General features: G+C 59.3%; 3 protein-coding genes and 1 long non-coding RNA gene across 6 annotated transcripts; 1 reads left to right on the top strand and 3 right to left on the bottom strand.

Annotated features, from left to right (window-relative positions):
* Window positions 1-281: 281 nt before the first annotated feature.
* Window positions 282-5,168, bottom strand: MCL1 (MCL1 apoptosis regulator, BCL2 family member). The gene is made up of 3 exons (XM_055696751.1): window positions 4,556-5,168; window positions 2,541-2,788; window positions 282-2,044 (listed from the first exon to the last, which is right to left on the bottom strand). Exons 1-3 carry the CDS (start codon window positions 5,118-5,120, stop codon window positions 1,928-1,930), a joined length of 930 nt encoding a protein of 309 aa, XP_055552726.1. The 5' UTR covers window positions 5,121-5,168; the 3' UTR covers window positions 282-1,927.
* Window positions 5,169-5,704: 536 nt separating this feature from the next.
* LOC129734235 (uncharacterized) lies at window positions 5,705-9,737 on the top strand. The gene is made up of 2 exons (XR_008729912.1): window positions 5,705-5,819; window positions 7,659-9,737. It is a non-coding gene; the product is annotated as an uncharacterized LOC129734235 (long non-coding RNA).
* Window positions 9,738-10,903: 1,166 nt separating this feature from the next.
* Window positions 10,904-16,944, bottom strand: ENSA (endosulfine alpha). The gene is made up of 3 exons (XM_055696857.1): window positions 16,810-16,944; window positions 13,794-13,919; window positions 10,904-12,014 (listed from the first exon to the last, which is right to left on the bottom strand). The coding sequence occupies exons 1-3, from the start codon at window positions 16,864-16,866 to the stop codon at window positions 11,844-11,846; spliced, it is 354 nt and encodes a 117-aa protein (XP_055552832.1). The 5' UTR covers window positions 16,867-16,944; the 3' UTR covers window positions 10,904-11,843.
* Window positions 16,809-24,673, bottom strand: GOLPH3L (golgi phosphoprotein 3 like). Of its 3 annotated transcripts, none has more exons than XM_055696822.1 (5): window positions 24,293-24,673; window positions 23,776-23,970; window positions 19,572-19,709; window positions 19,277-19,391; window positions 16,809-18,760 (listed from the first exon to the last, which is right to left on the bottom strand). In XM_055696822.1, the coding sequence occupies exons 2-5, from the start codon at window positions 23,956-23,958 to the stop codon at window positions 18,333-18,335; spliced, it is 864 nt and encodes a 287-aa protein (XP_055552797.1). In that variant the 5' UTR covers window positions 23,959-23,970; window positions 24,293-24,673; the 3' UTR covers window positions 16,809-18,332. The 3 variants fall into 3 exon arrangements, with proteins under 3 accessions (XP_055552797.1, XP_055552798.1, XP_027654638.1); XM_055696823.1 differs by having other exon boundaries at window positions 19,578-19,709; window positions 24,293-24,671; XM_027798837.2 differs by lacking the exon at window positions 24,293-24,673 and having other exon boundaries at window positions 23,776-24,048.
* Window positions 24,674-24,866: the final 193 nt, after the last annotated feature.

Genomic DNA, 24,866 nt, shown 5'->3' with positions numbered 1-24,866 from the left:
ACCCAGAGCCACCGCACCACGAGAAGAGCTGCCCGAGCAGGCAGCGAGCACAAGGCACCGCAGCCTTCCCCCACCCACCTACACGGTGCAGCGGCTCTGGGGAGCCCCAGCAGGTGACACAGGACACCCAGAGCAGTTTTCCACAGCCCACAGGCTTTCTAATAAGAGGCCGCCCCACAGGCAGCACCCATGCAAACAGGCCCACACCAGCAAAGCAGAGCAGGAGCATTTAACACATCAGCATCTCATTACAGAAAACTGCAAGTTTTGCACTAGAGGACTGAGAACAAAAGACATTTATTGACAAAACTAAGTGCTTGTCCAACAAACAAGCAGGCCTGACAATAGCACCATCTTCTAGCTCTCCACTTGGGTTTCCATCAGGCATCACTCAGGCTGCAGGTCAAGCACGGTGGACAAGGATGTTCCTCGCTGTGCAGGACCGGGTCCCACCCCCCATGGAGAGAGGGCACAAGGCAGATGAGCACTGTGAGCCCACCAAGAAGCAATACTACCAGCTGGGGACCAGGGACCATGCCCAGGGCCGGCACCAATGGACTTGCACAAGCTGCAGATCTGAGCTGACAAGTTTTAGTCTGCTCCAGAACATTTACATTCAAACATCAGCTTCGTTCAGCTCATGGCTTAGAGGATCAAAGTGAAGATAAGGAAGTGACAGATACCAACTTCCACAGCTCCCCACCCGCTAGGAGGTGTAGAACAACCAAAAAAAAAACCCACAAAACAAAAGATTAAAACAAACAGAAACATCAACTGTGGCCAGCAAGCTGTGGGCACAGCGAGTCCACCAGGCCACTGATCCTTGTCACGCTCCCTAGCAACGTTGCTCAAGTACATCAGAGAAAGGCTTGCTTGGAGTCAAGGCAGGAGAAGGCTTCGCCACAAAAATGCTACTTCACATGAGGAATGAAGTACAGTGCACCCATAAGCAGTTCTACCACATTCAAAAATCCTCCTTTTTGCATCATTAGCTCTGTAAAAATGTACATATTTTACAGATTTATAGATATTTACAGGTTCTCTACAGCCTCCCCACCCCATGTGGGGTTTTACATACTTACAAATGCACTCCCTATTTTTAAACTGCCTGCGTGTGGCGAGTTGCACCAGTATAGCCAAAATCAGCCAGACAGGCCAACGTGGCTGTGCTGCAGCTGGCTGTGGTTACCACCCTGAGCCCCACCTCACCCATCCCACTCCCAACACCCCTCTGCCTGCACAGTGACCTGGCTGAAGCCCTGCTGGGAGGGAAGGAGCCACGCAGGGCTCCAGCACCCCGTGTTCTGGCAGCAGGTCACACGACTCAGCTGCTGGCACAGCTCTACCACTTCTAGAGGGTGGATGTGTGCAGAGCCAGCAGTGGCCAAAGGCCCGCTCACCAGCGCACCTGGGGGCAGGCACAGGCTCACACCCCAGTGTTCAGTGCTTCTGCTCCAACAGAAAAGCCACAAGTTCAGGCAGGACACCAGCAGCAGAAGATGGTATTTCCAGAAACCCACAACCCTGAAACATCTGCTCCACGCACAGCTGCCGTGCCAAGCCCAGGAGGCTGCAGTCCAGACAAAAGCTGCTGGTGCTCACTGGCTTGCCACTAAGCAGATCGGTTCTCTCTGGGATAAAACTGAAGCAGTCCATTTGAGCATTCTGTCATCATCCTCTTGAAAGAAGCAGAATATCAATTCTTCCACTTTCTGTTCCCAGAGCAATAAATCCTCAGCGGTACCCACAACCTGACTGGATCACACCTTCCTTCTTAGGAAAGGATTGCTCAGGGGATGCCTAGGTATTCTCCTTGGGTCACTCAAGTCCAGCTTCGCAAGTACTCAACAGGAGGAAGTGATCAGCTCTCCAGCCCCAAACAGAGCCAATCCACCCAGAGTTTTGTCCCTCTGCAGCACACCCTGGCTCACCGGATCATGTAGGCCAAGCTTGCTCCCAGTCCAGCCACACCTGCAAACACCATCAGTATGTTTCTGATGCTGCCTTCTAGGTCCTCAACTCGAAAGAAGTCAACAAAGCCATCCTAGGAGAAAGAAGGGAAAGTCACTTCCCTGTCAGCCACCCTTCTCTGTCAGGGAGGCACAGAAAGCCTTTTTCCCCTGGCAGAGTGGGACGGGGTACAGCCTGCCCAGCACATTCACTGAGTGTGCTCCCCCAGACTCATTACAGCCACAGCCCACCCCGCAGAGGTGGTAATCAGGAGACAGCACCAAAGCAGCTGTGGACCGGCTTCAAGGAAGCTCAGTGCACCCAGGACTGACTTAGGTTTGGGAATGCTGCCCCCTCCACGCTGGGCAGGGGACATTTTTAGGTCAAGACTGCTTCAAGCAGCTTGCTGTAAGGAGCTCCTGAAACACCAGAACTCTGGCTAGATGTTTCAGACTCTGGTTTTAACTGGAGCAGTGAGTCATATCTGTGCTTTGCTGACACACGTGGTTGTCAGTGAGCAGGTCACAGAAGTCGGAAAATATTGGATTGTTCCGAAAAGCTCACAGTGTTCAGGACAGGCAGTGACTCACCCAGCCTCCCTGACTCATAAGCCACTCGCGCTTAGATGAGACGAGAGCATCCGTGATGATCCTTGCCAGCGAGCTGATGCACTTCTCCTGGTTTATGCTTTTCAGGTGTTTTGCAACAAAGGCACCAAATGAGATTAGCGTCACCACTCGACCCCAGTTTGTTACTCCATCACTGAACACATGGGCAGCCACTTCACACACCGACTGCAGATCTTCCTCTTTCTGGATGTCCAACTTCTGAAGCATTCCTGCAAGAGATGGTGGTTTAGAGGCAGGCACACACACAACGCCAAATACTCCACAAGGCCACCAGTGAGAAGATGCAACCCCCACACTCTAGGTCCAAAAGCTGAAAGAGTCACTGTCAAGTGTCAGTGATGGAGAGCAAGAACCTGCATGCTTCTGCAGAGCACTCTGATGCTCACACTTGCCTGGGCCAGACAAAAAGCAGCCCACAACCGATTTCTAGTTCCTTCCTCCCCACCTCAGGCATAGCTGTCACCTCTGTGCATGTCATACTCCTCTATCTCACAAGGGCTGTAAAGCCCACCACACAAGAGCCACAGCACAGAAGCTGGTTCGCAGCCTGGTGCAAGCCCCTGCCCTCAAGCCAAAACCAAAGAGTCACCTACAGCCAGGCAGATGTGTCCCTGTTTTATTAATGTGGTTTTAGTGACTGGAACAACAGAATTCCTCAGTTTGACCTGCAGTGCCCCCTCATGAATAAGCAAACAAGACAAGCCTTTATGAAACTGAAAGGCATTACTTGTTGTTTTTCAAACTAACAGGAAGCCTTCCTGAAGCCAGTTCCTTTTCAGCACACATGAAGGTAACCGTCCCTACAGAAGCCTCGGATACCAACACCAGCTCACATTGGTCTAAACATCCCTCCCAAGCATGGCTTGTTCAATGAGCACATATATGAATTTGACCAGGGTAACTGAACTCAGTCTTTCACAGCAGCACAGCTAAGAAGACAAGGATGAAACCAAAGCCCTGTGTGGTTAAAGTTAAAAAAAAAAACACACACACAACACACCAACATAAAAAGCCACACAGAAAAAGCTGGAACATCCTCCTACAAGAAGGCAGGCGTTTCACCACAGGCTGTTGCAGGAGGAAATGCAGACACTCCCCTTCTGTGCCAGACACCACCCTGATCTGGGATCAGACACTGCAGGGCTGCCCCAGCCCCAGCCCCGAGGCCGGAAGCTCAGCCCCACCACCCCAACACAACTCATTTCCCAGTTACACCAAACCAGGCCAAAATGGTCAGGTTTCACTTCCAGCCCACTCCCAGGGCACTCTGCAGCAGGAACATCTGCTCATCCAAGCCCAGACGCTGGGGTTCAAGTTTCTAGGGCTATTCTAGGACTCATCAGAAGTGGACGAAATACATTAAAACAGCTATAACCCAAGTACGTTGTCCTGGAGAACTTCTCCCCCAGAAGCCCCACTCCACCCAAGCCTGGGGCATGAGAAATTTAAACTCCTGAGCTAACTAATCTTTGGACGCTTGGGATTATTTGCGTATCATCATGCCGAGAAAAGCAAGACACAAGGAGGAACTGGGGCTAATCTGTAACCAGATTATCTCCTCTGCACACGTTACCAGTACTTTTTCTCTTCCTCCCAACCGAGCAAAGTTCAGTTTCATTTTTAATCACTCCTCAGCTATTCTAACTACCTCGAAACCAGGGCCACATCCTATCCAGAAAGCACAGAGCGGCCTCCCCTCTGTTCTGAGGAGGGGACGGCGCGGGGGCCTCGCTCCAGCCCGCAGCCCACCCACCCGGCAGAGGCAGCAGGATCCCCCGGGACCCCACATCCCAGTGCCCCCCTCGTCGAGCGGCAAAGCCCCCGAAATCCCGCGGGACCCCATAGTGGGGCGGACGGGACCGGGGCCGTAACTCGCCTCCAAAGGGGGGCGACGCGGGTCCCAGACGGAGCCGCAGCGGACCCGAGGCGCCCCCACCCCAGACACACACACACACCCACCCCCCGCCACCACCCACCCTGGAAGGTGAGCTCGTGCTTCTGCATCACTCCGTTGCCGACTCTCCGCAGCGTCTCCAGCGCCTTCTCCATCACGGCATCGCCGGGCCGGCCAGGCCCGCCCAGCAGCCCCGGGAAAAGCTTCTTGGCGCCGGGCTCGGACTCGCCCGCCGCCTCCCGCAGGTAGCGGCTGATGAGCTCCAGCGAGTCCTGCCGCAGCCCGTCGGGCGGGCCGGGCAGCGAGTCCCCCGCCGGGCCGCGCTCGGGCTCGGGCTCGCAGCCGTCCAGCTCCTCCTCGGGGCTCCACAGCGCGCCCGGCCGCCCGCCGGGGGGCAGCGCGGCGCGGGGGGCCGCGCCGCAGCCAATCAGCGAGCGGGGGGCTGCGGCCTGGCCAATCAGCGTGCGGGGTACCTCGGGGCGACTGGCGGCGGCCCAGGGCACCTCAGCGGCGGCGGCGGCCGTGGCGGGGGCGGCGGCGGGCGGCGGCGGCGTCGGGCCCCCTCCGGGCGAGGCAGGCGCCAGGGCCAGGCCGCCACCGCAGTAGAGGTTGAAGCCAATGACGGCGTTCCGCTTCACGGCGAACATGGCGGCCACTGCGCACGAACGGCGAGCTGCGCGGGGGTGAGCGTCGCTGCCGCTTATATGGCGGCGGTGACGTGACGCGACGCGACGCGGGGCACGACGGGGGCGGAGCGAGGCCGCGCCGGGTCCACTTCCGGCCGCGTTTCCGGCCCCGCTTCCGGCACGGCCCGGGGGGGTGGGTGTCACGCCTCGCCAGGCCGGGGCTTTTCGGGGTGAAAAAGGGCGAAAGAGCCCCCGCCGCCCCCGCGGAGAGGCGTCACCCCGCCGGGTCTCCTGCGGCCCCACACCGGGCACCCCCGGCCCCGCTGCACACGCCGCCTCCCCCGGCCTGGCCCTGCTCGGTGCCTTGTGTCTGCCCTGCTTGTGCCTCCCAGCCCGGTCAGACCCAGGCGTGCCACCCCCTCCCGCCCCATCACCACGGGGTGCTGCAGTGCCCCAACTCCCCCCGGCAAAGCAGGCGCCCCCTGGGCACCGGCCTTGCAGCCCTCGCAGCCCTCGCAGCCTGCACCATTTCCCAAGGGGCTGCATGTCCTTCCCCTGACTCAGCCCGTTTTCTTCCTGCTTTGTGCAACACAGAGCATCCCCAGCAAGGCTGCAAGCCTGTGGCCAGCAGGACTGCAGCCTTGGCACGTGGAAGGAGCCAGGATGCCCTTGGTGTACACCAAAGGAGCTGTTTGGAAGCGTGGAGTCTGATGTGCTCTGGTGAGACAGCCCCCCTCTGCAGTAATGTGTCCAATTCTGGAGTCCTTAGCACAGGGAGGGACCTGTTGGAGCGGGCCCAGAGGAGGCCCACAAAAATGATCAGAGGGGTGGAGCACCTCTGAGGACAGGCTGAGAGAGTTGGGGGTTTTCAGCCTGGAGAAGAGAAAACTCCGAGGGGATCTTATTGTGTCCTTTCAGTAGTTAAAGGGGGCTTATAAGAAAGATGGAGACAGACTTTTTAGTAGGGCCTGTTGCAATAGGACAAGGGGTAATGGTTTTAAACTAAAAGACACTTAAGCTGAAAGATCTAGACTAGAAGAAATTTTCTACACCGAGGGTATTGAAGCATTGGAGCAGGTTGCCCAGAGAGGTGGTAGATGCCCCATGCCTGGAAACAGTCAAGGCCAGGTTGGACAGGGCTCTGAGCAACCTGATCTTGTTGAAGATGTCCCTGCTCCCTGCAGGGGGTTGGACTAGATGACCTTTTAATGTTCCCTTCCGACCCAAACTATTCTGTGATTTTATGCAGCTTCCCACCCACTCAGAATTTCACCTGGGTCTGTCTGGTTAAAGCCCTCTCTGACTTCAGCTTGCTTAGCAGGATGTTCGTGGGGAACTGCCCTGTTTCTTCTAGTCATCAGTGGGTTGCCTCACATCTCTTGCACTACTTGAAACTTCCTTGCAGCCACTGGCTCCGTGAGGGCTGTGGCGTAACAAAGCAGGGCAGCACCCTGTCCCGTCGAGGCTGTGGCAGGACTTGGCTGCAGGTGAGTTGTGAAAGGGCTACTCGGTGCCTGGGGAGGCCAGGCCTGCTCCACAAGCACCAATTGCCAGGGCCACTCCAGGGGCACTTTTGCCAGTCTTGGCATTGTTGGGGCACCAGCTCTCAATTCTGGTCTTTCCAGGCCACAGGCCCCTCCTTCACCCCCTGGAACCAAGCCCCGACACCTTCAAAATCTGCCCCAGTTTGGGCAAAATTTGGCTGGGGAAGAAGCCACAGGGATCTGTGGCAACGCAGGTGCATCAGACACTCCCTGGAAAGGCAAATGCCACAGTTTTACCATGAGGCAGTGAGGAAGGAAAGGAGGTCTCACCCTTTTGCCGCACACCTTGCTGGGGCTGTGTCCCAGGGCCCACGCTCTGCTCCATCCCTGCCTCTCGGAAAGGCTCAGAGCGCCACAGGGGCAAAGGCAGCTGCCGTCCTGCAGGGCTCACCTGCGGGGGATTTCTGCCTGCAGAGCCAAGCACCAGTGCGGCCCAACCTGCTCCAGCCTCAGAGCTTCTTTGTGCCTAACCAGACCCAAGACACTGGAAAGTGGGGGTTGGGGCCACCAGAAATCACGCCCCTGATTACCCCCCCTGAAGCCAGGAAAGGGTTTCCCTGCAGGCCCTGAGGGCACACAGGTGGCCAGGCCAGCAACATCAGAGACACCTGCCGGGCCTCTCTGCACCGCTGCTCTGCCCAAAGGCAAATGAAATGCCCTGGCCCCCACCTGGGAAGCTGTCACCAGCCCCAAGTCACCCGGCCAAAGTCACACCATGTCACTGAACTGAGGCGTGACAAGAGATGCTGCACCAGGGGCCACAGCAGGGGGGAGGGGAGAGGTGGGCTCTGGTTTTCCTTCCTGATGCAGGTGGGTGGGCTCGCTGCTGAACCCCTAACAGCCCTGCAAAAGGGACCCAGGAAGCTCCCAGCCACCCCAACAGTAGGGTCTCAAGGGCAGGCGATCCTGATGCCCTGGGATTTAGGAGGGTGGGAAGAACCCCAGATAGGGGGATAAAATGCCAGATGTGAGAGAATGCCAGCACAGCTCCTCAAATGGGTCTTTCTGCTCCAAGGAGGCAACAAGGACATGGGGAGCTGCCACTGTGAAGCAGTCCCTCTGATCAGCATTTTTGGGGACAGAAGCTCTAGCAAACCCAAGCCTCTGTCACCTACGTGAGCATCACCATGCACCGCTGGGACCAACAAAGGAGGAAGCTGTGGTGAGCACAGTACCCCAAAGCGTTCGTGCCCCATATCATGCAAGAAACAGGGACATGCATCCACCCTGGGTGTCCCTTCACCCCCTCACCACCTCCCTTCCCAGCTGCCACCCCCACAATTCAGGGCGAGAGCATGACTGCGTTGCACTGGGGTCCAGTGAGACAAAACCCAGCCCCCTCAAAATCCTTCCCATGGCCCCAAGGAATGCGTCCTTGTCAGGAAGAGAATTCTTGGCTCAGGGAGCAATAACAGAGGCGAGCTCGGCTTGCTCCGGCAGCTTGGGGCAGCGCCCAGCACATATTTCCCCAGCAGTGCCAAGCTTTAAAGCACAAACAAACACCGGCACATACTTGGCACCAGGCTGGAACAGCACGTCCCTGTGCAAACATGTGGCCTCGGCCTTGCTGTGGGATGGGCTTGACGGGCTGTGAAACGGCCAGTTGTGGGGCAGGGGGGGGAGGGAAGATGCAGCGCTGAGGCTACAGGCAGCCCCAGGGAGGGTCAGTGTGTTTGTCTGAACGGCAGCTCACCCCGGTGACAGCATCAGCAGGGCTGTTGAACTCTCTAGAAAGGAAACGTGTGACATCAAGGCTGAAAATTCTGGAGTTACAGCCCCCGGGATGGCTGCCAATGGGACAGAGGGAGCCACTGTGGGGCTGCCCTGACCCCTGGGAGGGCACCAGGAGCTCCTGCCCCACAGCATGGAGGGCACTGGGCATTTGTTTCAAAGGCAGGAGGATAAAAACCATCTCTCCCCCATGCTCCCCGCCTCAAGTCTCTCAGCTGTGAGCTAAGGTGGCTACTGGCCCCACTTGGCCCCTGTGGCTGCCCAGCAGGATAGAGCCCGTGTCCCCCCCCCCCCAGCCCACACACATCCGATATACCCCATGACCCCCATATACCCCCTCCACCCGCCTGCCCCATGCACACCCAAGCCCTACATACACCCCAGGGCCCCATAGCTGTGGGACGGCCCACCACATACCCCACAGGCAGGGGACAGCCCTATGAAGAGCCCAGAGCCCTTCTGCCAGGGCTTGGCTCCCTGCACAGCCCAGTGCTGGGGACAGCCCTCGCTACACCCTGTAGCTGGGGGTGAGCCCCATGCACATCCCATGGCTCCACTGCTGGGGGACGGCCCCCCACCCCACCCCCAACTCCATAGCCCCTGCACAGCACACAGAGAGGGGTACCACACTGAAACAAGCCCCGAAGGAGGAAGAGGAAAAAAAGGCAGGAACCTTCACCAATTTTGCGAAAACCCATTAGGGTCTCTCCATATGCCCCCTCTCACCCGCTGCCCACCCCCAGGGTGCAGTACTGCCACACCTGCCTTCCCCGCCTCAATAAAACCCGTGAGCTCACCCTCTGTGCTCCACACCACCCCACGGCTGTACTTTGACATACTTGCTTGAGCCACACAAGTCCCTCAGACACCCTGATAGTTGGTGCTAGACATGTTTTTCCTCCTGGTGGCTCAGTCCAACAACCCTGGGGGGCATCAAGCACCTCCCAGCTCATCCTGGTGGTAGTATTTTATGAGCAGCAGAGGATAAGGATGTAAATGCCTCCAAGATCCAGGGCAGTTCCCAATGCACCCCCTCCTGTGAGAGGTAGGGAGGCAGAGGGGCAGAACAGCATCATCACACTCTCGCTGTCTGCCTGGCTCTGGGGTGGAATGGAAATAACCCCACTCCATGGCTACTACCCTTGTACGGACTTGCTCTTGCTGGTTCTCATCCTGTCATCACAATCGCTTCCCCCTGCTGCACAAGCACGCCTAGCATTTCCGGAAAACGGGGGAAAGACGTAGTTTGAGAGCTGTCCCCTCCCTCTGCCCCCACTCAGCACAGGCGCAGCTCCCAAGCTGCAACGCCCCTTTGAATTCTTCACTGCATTTTTTTTTTTTTTTTTTTTAAACAAAACAAAAAGCAAGCATAGCACTCTAGAAGAGACGAGAAATGAACATGTAAAAAATTATATATATATTTATATATGTGATTCATATCTATTTACAACATGGCTGGAACAGACAGCAGAACATCCAAGGAGGTTGCACAGCCATTGACAGCATCGCCCCAGCCAGGTCACGCAGGGTCTGGAAAGATAACAGAGACCAAAGCACAGACCCGTGGCGACAACTGGGCAGCCCCCAGCCCCGCTACGCTCCTTGCCCACTCCACAAAGAGAAAACTGTCCTCTGTGGCCACAGTGCCCTGATGAGTGAAGCTGTGGCTGGCTTGCTCCAAGCCACCTGAAGGCAGACACAAGCATTTGAGCACACCCATGGCAAACACTCTCCTGGGAAACAACACTGCATTCCTCACTCCCGCAGGAAAGCGTGACGGGTGAAACAGGTCCTCAGGAAAGCCTGAATCAGCCAGCCGAAAACACACAGCAAAAGCCATGCCCATGCAGAGCATCGCCCATTGCCTCCCTGCCTTGGTTTCTCCTGACCTGATGGGAATCCCCCCCCCCCCCCCCCCCCCAAAAAGCAAACCACAACCAAAAAAAACCGACCCAAAACCAACAAAAAAAACCACAAAACCCCACCATCCACTCAACTTCCTTTTGTCCATATGCCTTCAAAACTGGGCTTAAATTGGGCAGGTTTACTGCTGCCCTGGCACAGGCATGCCGAGACCTTCCACTGCACAGGACGGGAGGCCACTTTGCGTGAGGAGCAGACAGTATATGCACCAAGTGCACACGTCATTCTGCAGGCTGCAGCCATCTTGCCAACCTTTGGGGGGGGATTTTTGCTTTGTTTTTCAGGTTTTGTTTGTTTTCTCTTCCAGGCCTGGAACAAAGAACAGGCAAGAAGAAAAAAAAAAAAAAAAAACCAAAACAAAAAACAGAAAAAAGAAAGAAATCCAAGCTTGGGGTGCCTGAGACCGTCAACACAGGTTTGCTTCTGTTCCTCTCTCCATGTTCTCTGTCTCGGATGCCTTTTTCCCCTTCCAGGCTGGTCATTCCCAGTCCTGCCTCTCTCCCTCCAGAGATCAGCTCCATCAGCTCACATCCGTCTCACCAGCTACGCCGGCCCCTGCTCTGCAAGCGCCAGGCGGGGGCTGCCTGTGACCAGAGAGGGGGCTGCCTGTGGCTTGGCCACGAGCTCCTCTGCCCCAAGCACCCTGCTGCTGGTGGGATTCAGCTCAGCACCTCTGCTGCCTGCCCGGCAGCTGCGAGAGGAGCCGCCTCTCACCCTCGGCAAAGCAGACCGCCTCGCTGGCCAGAACTGACCACGGAGACAGAAACTGCCCCCAAACCCTCTGGGGCAGCTGTGAGCCCCACGCTGCACCCCTCCATCACAGCCACACTCAGATGCAGCTATGGTGGGGCTCTACACCTGAAACAGCAAACACCTCACCACAGCTCCAAGCCACGGGGACAGTTTCAAACGCTGACCAGGCCCTCTCCCACAGCCGTCAGCCACACTGTCCCCTCCTGGGAGCTCAGCCTTGTGCAAGCAGGGGACAGATCCCAGGCAGTTCAGCCCAGCAACACAGCCCGTAATTTTTTTTGCCTATCAGCTAATTTCTCCACTTTGAAGCTCTAATGCACACACTTAACTTCCAGATCATGAATCACACCTTTTGCCCAGCTGGTTTTTCCTCTGCCAACACCAGATGCCTGAAAAGCATTCACATGCTACAGCTCTGAGCTCTGCCCTCCTACTCGGTGCCAAGCAAACAGCGACTCCTCAGAGCACGTCCCTGCTTCTCCCAGGGCTGCTCGACTCTCCCAGCAAGGAGGCAGTGCTTCAGTGGCTCTGCAAGCGAGGATGGTTTTAAACAGCATGAATATTAAGGCAGAAAACTGACTCGCTGAAAGGAACAGCCCAACCAAATCTGCCTGTGCATCCCAGGCTACTGAAACCGCTCGTTCACCTTCTCAGTTCTGGTGCGTGTTTGCTGTAAATACTCAAATAACTACGTGGATTCTTGTGCTCCCATCCCTATGGTACAGTGAAGTTCAATCCATTTAGCCAAAAAAAAAAAAATAAAATAGGAAAAAACCCAGCCTGCGAGTGCAGGCTACCCTGCCAGCTTGCTGGTTACAAGTGAGGATTTTCTCTGCGGGAGGTCCTGCGGTGTGGGGATGTGGTCTCCTGTCACCAGGTTCTTGTCTGGCCCTGCACTTGGCAACTGCTTGTTCTTCATCTTTGCCTTGGCCATGTTGTAGTCACCAGAATCAAAGTATTTTTGCTGGAAGAGGGAAAAGAGTTTGGGTCACTTCGATTTGCAGGAGTGTGGGGACATAGCAGAGACAGAGACACCTGGCCACAAATAAGATCCTTTAAGGAGCTGCTGGGGTTGCTCAAAACCAGGTCACAGAAACATCACGCAAGGGAAAAATCCAAGCAAGGGAGCCTGGTCCAATTCAAAAGGCCTTTAGCAGCCACCCACAAAGCCCAGTGACTCACACCCACCCCAGCTGGAAGCTCTGCCCCGCAGCAGCTGCCTGACTAAAGACACCAGGGTGCATTTTTGACTTTTGACCCACTTGGGGCGTTTGTAGCCAGTGAACTTTACCCAACAAGCGCCACGCCAAGCGGCGAAAGACCAGGCATGTCCTGCTCTGCCCCTGCACCACACTCGGCGTGACAGGGAATCGATGCCTGTCCAGGAACCCCCTGACAGCCAAAGGCAGGCACAGCCACACCAGCAGGCACCTCCAGGCAGAGAGTGTGCCAAGCCAGGGGACATCTGCTGGTACAGTTTATTCCCATTTGGTGAACAGATGACCTGGTTGTGCCAGAGGCAGGATTTTCTCCCCCTGCACCGCCCAGGCTCCCAACAGAACTCAGAGAAATGCCTGCGAAGGCGTGGCTGGAGGACACCTCCTTGCTGCACAGCACCACCAGCCTGGGGTTTGAAGGGCATTTTGTTCCTGTATCACACTCATCACCATGGGACTCTGTGCTCCTTCATGGTACTGCTTCACACCCTCCGGCTGCGCAGGAGAGGCTGAACACCAGCACAGAGCTTGTGCCAGTGCTACAGACAGGGCTGTGCTGGGCACAAGGAGCTCTGAAGCATCCTGTTCCACCCCGATGTGCCAGCGGGGCCCAGAGAGTCCAGTCCTGACAAAAAGTCCTTCACCACTTCAATACCAAGCCATTAAACAAAACCCTCCTTTCTGTGCTTGGCTTTAGGAGCCATTACATCAAACAACAGTCCCGGTGATCATGTCAACGGTGAGAGCGAGCGCACAGGGTGGCTGCTCAGGCAGAGCAGACAGCTGTCAGTGCAAGCTGAAAGGGAAGCCACACAGCAGAGCCAAACCCTACGCAGCGTGACAGCAGCGTGACACGGAGACACCGTGTGTTCAGAGCTGGGGAAGGCATGCAGCCACTGGCTGCCAACAGCTCAGAAGGGATTTGTTTTCTGCACCAGCCTCTGCAAGGAGGAGAGACAGCAGCAAAAACCCAAGCAGCTATAGATGGCTCCCGGAGAGGGATTTAATTACATTTCCAGGGAGCACAGTCAGAGGGCTGGCTTTTTACACAGGTACCAGCAATGGAGACACAGCCAGCCGACTCACTGGCATTCTCCATGCCCCTTGCACCAGCCCAGAACCCATGCAAAGTGCAGATCAAAGAGAAAAACTCAGACCCACAGCATCTCAGTGGCCCATTGAACCCCAGGGAGCACAGCAACAGGCAGGAGGTTTATGCTTGTTTCACCTCTAGACCCCAGGTTCCCCCAGTGGGAACATCTGGTGGGGGAGGTACGCAGAGCAAAACCACCCAAGGGGCAGCTGCTTTTGGGCTCTGAGCATGCCCAAGGCCTTGCTTGGTCACAGCAGCCTTGCTTTGGGCTTGTGCCCACTGGGCACCACGTCCAGCACAGGCCTGGCCCACGGGTTCTGACTTTTTGGCCTGGGGAATTTTGGTGTGATTTTTCTGGCCTGGTTGGAGCTTGGCTGCCTGTGCCATTGAGGGAGGAGAGAATGCAGACAAGCCATGGCTGAGAAGTAAGTACCCCCTTCTGCAGTCTCTTCATGAGGAAGTCGGAGCCTCCAGGCTTCTGGCCTAGGTTGGGGTATTTGGCCTTCAGTTTTGCCTCTTCTGCTTTCTCAGGAGTGACAGTTTCCTTCTCTTGTGTGTCCTAAAAAACAAAAAGCGGGGTGGAAAACCCTTCAGCCCCACAGAAAGAGACACACCTGTGATGCCGTAACACAATATTCAACAGTCCATCCTTGCTGAGCAAGCTGTGGTTCCCTAGAAAACCTGGACACACTCAGAGATTATGAACACCTTCCCCATCAGAAACAGCTTTCACGTCCAGTACCCATAGAAACAGGCAGACTCTCTCTCTGCCTCTTCCCCAGATGACAGCCACTGCAGGCACTTGCGCTGACGTTAGGCTTTGCCAGCTGCGCTTAAAACATCATCACAAACTGCTGCTGGACAAGTGCCTTCCCCTGAGCAGCGACAGGTGAGACCAGCATCAACAGATTTCAGTCCAGAGCTGCCCAGCACGATGGGCTACAGCAGCGCTGGGAGGGTTCAGCCTTGCTGCACCCTGTTGCAGTACAGCTGAGACAGAAGAAAACCCTTCTGCTCCAGAACCAGTTTATTGGGAATGACAACTGGCACAGGCAGCAAAGCAGCACTTTGGCACCGGTTCACAGCCACAGGAGCTTCAGGATGTCCCCAGATGCCACCTAGCCTGCTTGAAGCCTGGGACTGATTGCAACAGGAGGTGCCAGGCCCTGGTTGTCACCTGGCCCCTCTGCAGGAGCCCTAAGGCCTACTCCCAACACAGCTACTGAAAAAGCATCACCTGAGCAACGATGCTGAGGCTGGGTTCCCAGGCTTGGGATCTGCTCTCCAGCCACCAGCCTCTCTTCATGGAGGTGCGCTCCCTCCTCCAGGGAAGGGCTGCAGGCCTGGGGACAGGAGCTTTGGTCTGGGGCAGGAAGGAGTGAGGGTTCCAGCAGGGCCTGCAGAGCCTCACCTGCAGTATGGCAGAGTTGTGGCTGCCCACCAGCCCAGCTCCAACAGGAACACATCACACTGGCCACCTCCACCAGCAGCCACCTGGGGACAAGCCACTGTGTGAGCATGAGTCGCTGTTCCACAGGATGTTGGCAAGGGGTGTTCTTAACTGCTGTTCCCTTTCCATCAGGGACGATGCTGGCAGACTTGGCAGCGGCATCTCTGCCCCTGCCAGCCCAGGTGAGCCAATGGATGCCTTGTGCATCTTCTCTCCAGTGCCGAGGCCCTGAACTGCTCCCAGCCTACAGAGACGGCAAGCTCCAGGCAATAAGCATGGCAGAACGCTGCTGCTGTGAGCCTCTGCCCCATCTGTGAAGCGGGAAAGCCCTCAGCATCGGACAGGACCTACAAGCTGGCAGGATGCACCTGGCAATCGTGCAGTGCATAGGTGGGTGGGATGGGAGTCCCGGGCTCCCCAGGTACCAGGCACTGAAGCTCGGCCTGGCAGTGGTAAGACGTGCCCCCCACATGTTCAACTGCCAGGACTTTCCTTCCTTCCTTCCTTCCTAGGCAGCCAAGGGCAAAGCTGCAGCCCACGAGCCCCCAGGCTGGAAAGCACTGCCAGCATGACAAGAAGTTTCCAATGTGATCTTCCACTGGCGCTGACCCAGGGGAGCAGCTCTTTGCAGAGGCTGTGAGACCGCGCGCGCAGAGGCTGTCATGAAACAGCTCCTCAGGTGTGCCTCAAAAAGACAAAGCAAACCTGAGTTAATGGCAGCTCCTGACAGTCAAAACTGGGACAACTGGAGCTGGGAGCAGCAGCGCAGGCCCTGAACATCCCACTCGGAGCCTCAGCCGCGCAGGCTCCTCCTTACGCCCCCATCCATGAGGGTCCCTAGGGGATTGAAGTGGGGAGCGAAGGCGGGGGAAGGTGCCAAGAGTCTCGTCACGATCTTCAGCTTCTGCATGCTGCAGGGCTTCGCCCACACACGGCCCGAAGGAGCCCGGCTCTTCTTACTTGTCTCCATGACAGCTCCAGGAATAAGAGTTGCAGCCAGCATGTGCCACTTGGCCCTGCGGCAGAGCAAGGCGTGCCACCAGCCCCCGTATCACACAGGTTGAGGGGGGCTTTGGCAGCAGGAGCCAAAGCTTGGCCCTCCACGGCCCTTCCATCATTTCAGCCTGCTCTCTTCAGTCCTGCATCGCCGAGCCTCCTTCCTCCCTGCCCAGCTGCAGGCGCCACTGGCTCCCATCACCACGCACTGCGTGGGGTGCGCTGCTGCACCCCGCTGCTTGCCCACCTGGCAGGCACCGCTCCCACAGCGGCCAGCGGAGCCAACGCCACGCCGGCATCGCCATCACCCACCAGCGGATGTGGGGCCCCCCCAGCAGCGCGTCCCAGCACACACACCCCCCTCACCGCGGGAGAGCACCCACCACCCGCGCCCCGGAGCCCCAGAGGCAGCGCGGCCGCCTCCCTCCTGCGCCCACCCACAAGAGCTGCACGAACCCGGGGAAGCAGAAAAAGCTTCTCCCGCTGAGGCGGCCGGCGGCAGCTCTGCCCGAGCCCGGCAGCCACGCGGGGTCGGGCCCACGGCCCAGGGACGCAGCAGCCGCCCGAAACCACGGCCCATGCCGCGCTGTGGCACCAGGCGGGCGGCCCGGCGCCGGCGGGCGGGTGGCTGGGCCCGAGGCGGGCACCCGGGGGCCGAGGCCAACGCCGGTGGGCAGCGGCCCCCCGGGCCTCACCCCGCTGCAGTGGGGCAGCCGGGGTCCCCCGGGCCGCTCCCCCACAGCTGCCCCCCGCCCCACAAACCGCCTTCTCTGCCAGCGCCCCCCCGCCCCCGGCATCCCACGGGCCCCCACGCACCCCCCACGCCGTCACCGGGACAGAGCTATCCCACCGGCCCTGCCGGAAGTCCAACCCCCACCAGTCCCGCAGCTAATGAGAGACCAACATTTATCAGACGGACAACAGAAACAACCAATCCGCCCGCAGGGCAGCCAGAAGAGACGAGCCAACGGGATCCGGCCGGGCCCGCCCCGCCGTTCCGCACCTGTTTCTCCTGCCCAGTCTCCTCCGCGCGGGCGCTGGTACCGAGCGGGGCTGCCATGGCGGGAAGGGGGGGGGGGATCCACGGTCCCTCCGCACCCCGCGCTCCCTGCAGCCCCGCGCTCTGCTCCAAAATGGCCGCCGCCGCCCCCAACGTCTCAGCTGCCCGACGGACAGGCGCTGTGCCCAATGGGCATAGGGAGGCGGCCGCGTGACATCATACCTGACCAATCAACACCTGCCGGTGGGCGGGGAGAGCGGCGGGGCAGCACCCTCCGGCTGGAGCGGCCACCGGCGAATGGGAATCGAGGCAGCAGCGCGGGGGCGGGGCAAGGGCTCGGCGGCCCCGCCCCCCTCGAGCGCCCCACCGCGGGCGGGGCCACCCCGGAGCTGCCGGGCTGGAGCCGGGGGCCCCGCACTGCACCGGCCCCGGGGGGTGGCGCCCCGACACCCGGCTTCGGGGACCGCCCCGGCAGTATCCCCTCGGCAGGCGTGGGACCGGGGTGGGGGGCGGATGGGCCCCGGGGCGGGCCAAACGGGGGGGGCGGGAAAGGGCGCTGCCCGCAGACCCCCGGGCTCGGGGCAGGAGCTGGGACCACCCACAAGATCCATGGCACAAGGGCCACCAGCATCGGTGGGAGACAGGGACGCCTCCCGCCCCCCCTTATTCGGACACATCGAAATATGTCGGACACGCTCGGGCTGGAGAAATGCATTTACATGAACTACAGGAGGCTGGGGGCAGGGGAAGGCGGGGAGGGGTTTTTTTTTTAAAAAAAAAAAAATCACAGTTAAACTTTTCCTTTTGCTAGAAAGAGCAGGTGTGCAACAGGGGCTCAGCCTGGGGGGCTTCAGCCCAAGGGGGCACAGCCGGTGGGGGGGCTGCCCCAGGGGGGTCAGCCCAGGACATGGCTCCCCAGCCTCTGCCGAGCTGCTCCTCGATGGCAACTGTGCCCAGGGCTTTGCGTGGCCCCGGGCCAGTGCCTGAGGTGGTCCGCACTGGTGGTCCCTGCTGCCGGACCCCCTGAACCAGCCTCCTGCCCCAGGCCAGCACCCTCTCCCCCTGCCCCGACCCCCCGCTCCCAGCCCCAAGGCCCCAGCAGCCCCACAGGGGATCCCGGGCTGCTCAAGGGCAAGACCCATGCGGGGAAGATGGAGCCACGGCCACGCACCAGCAGCGCGGGTGGCTCCGCAGCCCCATTTCTGCCCGCTTGGCACCCGCAGGCCCACAGCCACCTCCCACCACCACACCAGCCCAAGGAGGACCCCACCGGCGGGCAGCACTGGAAGGGGGGTGAAGAGCTGCCACTGCCTCTCCCAGAGACACCAGCCTTGGGAGGAGCGTGACCTGCCCCCGCAGCTGGGTGCTCACCCTCTCACCCCCTGCCCGGGGCAGGGGGGAGCGAAACCCCCAGCCCCCCCAAGCTGAGCCCACCCACTGCTGCAGCAAGCCCATGCCAGATCACTCCCGGCCTCCCGCTGAGGGGGCAAGGCTCCCCCACGGGGCTGGGGGGGGTTGGGGGCTTTTTAGGACTTATTGAAGGCTGCCAGGACAGCCCAGATCATCTCTGCACCCCTGGCTTTGGCAGCTTCCACCTCAGGGTCCATATCGAGGAGGTCCTTGGTCCTGTTCATGGCCACGTCATACTTGTCATCTGCCAGGCTGGAGAAAACGTTCTCCAGCACATCTGAGGAGTGGGCCAGCACCAAGAGAGCCAGAGTCCTGCGGTCCATGCGGTTGGGGTCATTCACCCACCGCTCCAGCATGCTCTCCTGGAGCTTCTTCACCAAGCGCTGCTTCTCGGTGGCGTTGCTGATGGGGTGGGTGGTCATGTCGAAGAGCAGGAAGTTCTGCTTCTCCGTGGTGAGGATGCCCTTCTCCACCAGCGCCTTGGCGATGCGCTCGCGCACGTTCCTCAGCTGGTACTGCAGCTTGAAGGGGTTCCAGGTCTCCCCTGCAGGAGAGGAGACCCTGTTCGACACCAGGGCAGCAACAGCTTTGCCCCCCAGCACCAGCACCCAGGCTGCTTCCAGCCCAGGATCACCTGTGCTTGCACAGACACCAGTCCCTGCTGCAGGAAACCTCAGTCCTTCCCTGAGCCTGACTCTGACCCGCTTCCCCCATCAGTTCAGACTGGCAAAGCTCCCAGCAGCTGCAGAGCACAGGAGCTCTGGGCAGATCCCTTTGGAAAGCCCCTTCTTACCCTGGACTTTGGACCCCAGGCTTGGGTGAAGATTCAGAATGAAAAAAAGAGGGAACAGGGAGCAAGGTACAAGTCTTGCACCCCGAGCTCCCAACAAAAAAGGCCCAGAAAAACGTTCTCTGCCTCCACATTCAGCTTTCCCTTGTCCAGCTGTCAGTATTCTGCCAGGCTCCAGGGAAGGAAGGGGATGGCCAAGCCATGGAGAGGGGACAGGTAGCAGGGATGGGCCCCGAGGGAGCTGGGGAGGTGGCACCCAACTGTCCCTACCAGTGAGCAGCTCTATCCAGGTCTGCACTGTTTCTGCAGACTCCGTGGCCTTGATGTGTCGGAGGGTCTCATCCAGCAGGACGTCGCCAGTCGGTGTGTCTGACTTCAAGAGCACCTGGAAGGACGAAGTGGAAACATGGCGTAAGGCGGACGCAGACCTGCCGCTCCTTGCCCGAAGCAACAGCACCAGCCCCGGTGTGCAGCGCTGCTCTGGCAAAGTTTGCGGCCAGCAGGCTCGGCTGGGGCAGAAGGAACCGCGAAGCCTGTCAGGCCCCCAGCCCAGCTCCTGCAGCACCTTCACCTTCCTCTCCAGCAGCCTCTTCTTCCTGATGGAGAGCGGCTCCAGGTGGATCCGGCCGCGCAGAGCCAGCTCGATGAGGATGCCGCCCCGCAGGCCTGAAGAGATGCAGTCATTCCAGAAGGATGTGTAGCCCTGGGAGAGAGAGGATGGACAGAAAGGGGTGGAGAAAGATGGGAAGGGGAGCTCTGCCGAGCCCCCGATGTGTCCTGGCCTGCCTGGCCAACTCACCTGGCTCCCACCAACAGCTCTGCCTCCCAGGTCAGAAGGGCTTTCCCCACCAGATGAGAAGTGCCCGGCAGCCCCAACTAACCCCCTCCCTGCCCAAAACCTCCGTGTAAACATTGAGCAATTCTGGCTGTGCCTTGCCCGCTGCACCCACCACCAGCCGGCACACCCCAGCGCTGCCCAGGCAGCTGCGCCCAGCCCTGGATCATAAAAAAGTCTGAGCAAGAACGAGCAGAGCGAGGCCCTTTCCCCCGGCAAGCCCCTGGCCAAAGGGCACCGCTGCTGTGGGGCTGTGACCAGCAACCAGCACCGGGAGCTCGGCTCTGCCCTGCCTCAGCACCTGCTTTGGCCGTGCCCGGGGGCAATGGGAGGAGAAATCTGTTCTCCTTGAAGGAAGCCCCCATCAGCTCCATACCATGCCCTGAGAGTAATTAACTGCATGAAGAAATCGCTCGCCTGGTCCCCAGCTACCCACAGCACCATCCCATGGGGCAGGGGCTGCAGCAAGCCCCAATGCCCACCACAGGGCACAAGAGCTACCCCAGCCCCTCGCCCACCCCCCACCCTCATCGCACACCCCTCACCCAAATCCGCCCACAGACTTCTGCAAGGGAAGAGATTTCCAGTCAGGGATGAAGGACAGGACAATACATCCCACCGCTCCCCCCAGAGCGGGCACCTTGGGGCTGGGGTGCAGCAGTCCAGGTCCCACCATGGGGGCAGCGCTGGGGCCACCACTGGCTTGGCATGTTCCACGCCCGGCCCCAAGCCCTGCTCAGTGAGCCTGCCATGGGACGGGGTGCTCACCCGAGAAGCACAAGCTCCAAAATTGTTACGGCATTCGGCAAAGCCACAAGCAGGTGCAAAGCTCCAGAAAATATGGCCCAGGAGGAACCAGCAACTGCACTGGGGTTTTCGCTCCAGGGAAAAGATGGAGGGAGAACAGGATAAAGGGGGTCAGACGCATAAAAGGCAGCAGCAAAAAGGGAGGGAATGGCCAGTTCCCACTTCCACTGTGCATGGGACAAGAGTCCTGGGCTAAAATTGTAGCCAGAGAGACTGAGGCTGGCACCAGGAAGAAGTAACTGTCCGGAGAAGGAAGCCCAGGAATGCTTTGCCCATGGAGGGAGGGGCAGGGAAGGGCAGTCTCTGTGCCTTGCGGTTTAAGAACATTCAACTGATGCTTCTCAGAGGAGAGCTGATCCTGGTTGGAAGCCTGGGCCAGCCTAGGCGACCTCTCTGTTCCCTTCTTCCACTCATCTTTTATCCCCCGATGAGAACAAAGCCCGGTTGTTCCGGCCCGATGACTGCTGCATTGTGGCACTTGGTGGCAGTCCTTGGATTTCAGGGCAAGTGGAGGGCAGGCAGGGCGGCGGGACAGGCTCCTCCAGGCAGGCAGCGGGGCTGGGAATGGGGCAGGCGCTGGCGTTTGGGTCGGGCCCACGGGAAGGGTGAGCCAGAGTAGGATGCAAAGTCACAATGTGCTTATTTGCAGGGGGACACCGATACACCAGAAACGCTACGGCCCATTTGTAACGCCCTTGATCATAACTCCCTTTTCACTGCTCTTTTTCCCTGGAGGGGGAGGGGAGGAGAGAAGAGACAGGTCTAAAAGCTACCAGGAAACTGCAGACAAAGCAGCCTAACAAGCCCCCTTCCTAGGGAAAACACGCCGAGGACACGCAGCCCTCCTACATGCAAATTTTTACAGTCCGTATGGGTAAACTCTTGTCCCCAGCGTGTCTGTTTACACAGTGCATCTGGACACCGGGTTGCTCAGCTTGCATAGCACACAGAACCATGAAAGAAATTAAAATCTTTATTTGCTTTCTTCATTTCCTTGTGAGGGAAGACAAAGCAACCTTTCATCTCTGCCCTGCTGATTTCTGTCCATGGCAGACACGCCGTTTTTTGTACGCGCCCTTTAGGAACAAGTTCTCCAGAAAAGTGTGGAGGTGACCGAAAGTTTCAATTCACGGGGCTGGCAGACACGTTACAGGCACATTACCCCTAGAAAATTTTGAGAGGTCTGAAATCAAACAAGTCAAAAGTTCTTGGGTTACTTTCAGCTTCTGGAATCTGACTGGTTACCAATGCCAAGCTGGTGCACTGCCAGCCTCCCCTACAGACTGGTACTTAAAATAATGAAATAACACTGTGAGCTCACTGGATTTGGCTAAAATTGTACTGTTTTTCTCCCATCATCAAACCATGAGTGAACAACAAAGCTGGGAAAACCCAGTGCCTAGGAGCCCAGCTCACATCCTGGCTACTGCTGCCTCTGGTCTTCCTTTCGATGGAGGAATGTGGAAGGACAGGATGGGAGAGTGGGGGGGTAAAGTGTGATAAGCTTTTTAGGTCTCTATTGTGCTCTCCTAACTTCCTGGTGGCTGAAGGACATTCCCAGCGACACATTAACCCAGCCAAGAATGCTGCATGTCGCCCAGAAAGAAAGCAGACCGTGCCACGGCTCCTAGGCTGCTCTCAAATATTTGCTGTAAAATTACGTGTGCGATGTTCTCTTTGTAGCCCTGCTTTCCTGGTACTTCCTATTCGGCTCAGCAAGCCCTGGGTCTGACGTGGGCTCGCTAAACAGGACAGCTACAAGCCTCTGTCACCCACACAGCCAGCAGCTCCCTCCTGCCGGACCTGCGAGCCAGGTCCACGTCAGAAGCCTTGGCCCGAGCAGGTCTACGTGGGAGCAAGGCACCCACTCAGGCTAACCCAGCAGTAGCAGGGCCCAAGGCAAAAAACATTCCAGCACCTCACAGGGGCTTAATTTCAACCCAGAGAAACAGATGATGGGACGGTGGCCCATCTGCTGCGGCTCCGACAACCACAGTGTCTCCTTTCTTCTGGGTGGGAGACAAGCTTACAGGAAGAGTGCTCCTGGAGCTAAAAAACCTGCGCTTAAGGCTCTCCTCTGCCATTATTATGGCAAGAAGCACCTTGGGCAACTGGTTAGCTTCCCCCAGTCTCCATTTCCCCATCTGCTCGACAGGAATAGAAGCAACAGATTCCCCCAAAGAGATCAAGATGACACAGGCGCTAAAGACAAGGCGTGCCAACACAGCAGGTAAGAGCCAAGCAGCTCAGAGGACTCAGCGCAAGGTGTCTTCTCCTTTCCCCACAGCTCATTCCAGGCAGAGCTGTGAAACGAGTTCCTACCGACCGATAAGCACAAAATAATTCCATCTGCCCAGGGTCCCCCTCCCACAGAAAGCAACCCCCCCTGAACATCACCGGCTGCGAAGCTCATCCACTGCTGCCAAGGGAAGCCATTCAACCGGCACTCAGGGGCGAGACGGGCACTCAGCCAAGAGATTCCCCCTCAGCCCCGGTCCCTCAGCCCTGGAGCTGCACACCACCGTTCAGCCCAGCTGAGGAAACCACCAGCCCCAGAACAGAGACGTGGCTCCCGCCGCCTTTGCCCCTGCTGCGTTCAGACCCATCCCGCACCTGCCTTTGCCCCCCACCTGGCCCAGCGGTCGCGCTGCGCCTCTTCTCTCAAAACCTGCCCCTGCTGTTCTTCACATCGATTTTTAACAAAGCGGGAACTGCGTTCAGAGCGGCCCTGTGTTTCAGCTCAGGGTTCTGGCTAGGAGGGTGCACTGGGGTGAGGGACAGGGACATGTGCCGCCTGGTGCACAAAGCCAGGCTCCTTTTACTCCGCATCTCTGACGCCAGCAAAGAACGAGCCCACCTGCGCTCTGCAAGCAGCAGCCGCACAACACCGTAGGGCACCGCTCGCCTCAGCCGCTTCCCACAGCGCGCGCAAGCAACCTCCGCAGCTCGGTCTGAGCTACAGGTGAAGGCGGTTTGCACTAAGTGGGGGGTGGCTTCGTTGAAAAGGATTCTGAGGAACTCACACGGTCCCTTCTGGTGCTCACCGAGGACCTCGCCTCCGAGTACACGAAGGCAGCACTGCCACCGCTGCACACGCAGCCGCCAGGGATGCCTGCGCCTGCCTTACCTCCTTGTCCTTCAGCCCCAGGAGCAGCACCTCCTCCATGAGCGTCAGGCGGATGTCTTTGGAGTCGTCAGGGTCACCATCGGGCAGGTCTCTGTCTGCGGCCGCATCTTCCTCGCTGTCTGGTTTCTTTTCCGAGTTCCTTCCCACCTCAGGGCGCCGTCCTCGGTGCGTCAGCGTCGTCATCTCCCGCTCCGGCTGGGCACAGAGAGCCGAGGTCTGCCCCGCTCCGAAGCGCGACGGGCGATGCCAGTGCGAACCCCAGCCGCTGCCCCCCCCGGCTCAGGGGGCACGGCCGAGGCCAAGGGACACTCCCCCCTCCCGCCCGGGGATCTGCAGCTCGCCCCTCCCGGGACGGCGGCACACGAGCCCCCGACAGCAGCGCCCGGCCGGCCCCCGCGACGTGCTCGGGGCGATGCTGCAGGTCCGGGAGAGGGGGGAGACCTGAGGCACCGCAGGGCCCCCCCACCCCGGGGACCCCTTGGCGCGGCCGGCTCCCGCGCGGCCCCCCCGCACTCACCTGCTCACGGGGGGGGGGGAACGAGCTGCACGTCGGGGGTCGCTGCCGACCCCGCCCCCCCTGCCCCACGCGGCAGCAGCGCGATCCCGCAACTTTTTCCCTGCGAAACGTGCGGAGGCAGCGCGGGAGGCGGCCGGGACGCGGACACGGCGGGGGGGGCGGACACGGGGGCCCCCTCCCCGCAGGGGGTGCCAGGCCCGAGACTCCCCGCCCCGCCGCCGCCCCGACCGGCAGCTCCTCCCGCAGCCGCAGGGCCGGGCCCGCGGAGCAGCTTCCGGCGGCGGCCGGGGCGGCTCCCCGCGCTCCGGTACCGGCAAATGGGAGCCCGCGCGGCCGGCAGCGCCAATGGGCGCGGGCAGCGGCCGGGCCGCCGGGGTGGGGGTGGGGCTTCCCCCCCCCCCCCCCGGGGCGGAGGGCGGCGGGGGGCGGGGCTGCCCCGCTCCCGGTGCGCCCCGGGGCACAGCCGCCGGATCGCCCCCCCCGCCCCCTTTTCCCCCCAGCCCGCGGCAGGAGCGGCCCCGAGCCCCGGCCCGGTTCTGCCGTGACGCCCCCGGGCAGCCCCCCACAACCAGCC

This window comes from Falco cherrug, chromosome 19 (genome assembly GCF_023634085.1).
Source record: "Falco cherrug isolate bFalChe1 chromosome 19, bFalChe1.pri, whole genome shotgun sequence".
Taxonomy (NCBI): domain Eukaryota; kingdom Metazoa; phylum Chordata; class Aves; order Falconiformes; family Falconidae; genus Falco; species Falco cherrug.
This window is presented reverse-complemented; position numbering and strand designations above follow the sequence as displayed.

What these genes read in the sequence shown, in the direction of transcription:
- GOLPH3L (XM_055696822.1), bottom strand. Translation starts at nt 23,958, where the DNA reads ATGACGACGCTGACGCACCGAGGACGGCGCCCTGAGGTGGGAAGGAAC. An exon ending in TGGGGCTGAAGGACAAGGAG is followed by an intron (nt 19,710 to 23,775) that starts GTAAGGCAGGCG and finishes TCTCTCTCCCAG; the next exon opens with GGCTACACATCCTTCTGGAA. An exon ending in TGCTGGAGAGGAAGGTGAAG is followed by an intron (nt 19,392 to 19,571) that starts GTGCTGCAGGAG and finishes TCGTCCTTCCAG; the next exon opens with GTGCTCTTGAAGTCAGACAC.
- MCL1 (XM_055696751.1), bottom strand. Translation starts at nt 5,120, where the DNA reads ATGTTCGCCGTGAAGCGGAACGCCGTCATTGGCTTCAACCTCTACTGC. An exon ending in GCACGAGCTCACCTTCCAGG is followed by an intron (nt 2,789 to 4,555) that starts GTGGGTGGTGGC and finishes CATCTCTTGCAG; the next exon opens with GAATGCTTCAGAAGTTGGAC. An exon ending in TTATGAGTCAGGGAGGCTGG is followed by an intron (nt 2,045 to 2,540) that starts GTGAGTCACTGC and finishes TCTTTCTCCTAG; the next exon opens with GATGGCTTTGTTGACTTCTT.
- ENSA (XM_055696857.1), bottom strand. Translation starts at nt 16,866, where the DNA reads ATGGCAGCCCCGCTCGGTACCAGCGCCCGCGCGGAGGAGACTGGGCAG. An exon ending in AGACTGGGCAGGAGAAACAG is followed by an intron (nt 13,920 to 16,809) that starts GTGCGGAACGGC and finishes TTTGTTTTTTAG; the next exon opens with GACACACAAGAGAAGGAAAC. An exon ending in TGAAGAGACTGCAGAAGGGG is followed by an intron (nt 12,015 to 13,793) that starts GTACTTACTTCT and finishes TCCCTCTTCCAG; the next exon opens with CAAAAATACTTTGATTCTGG.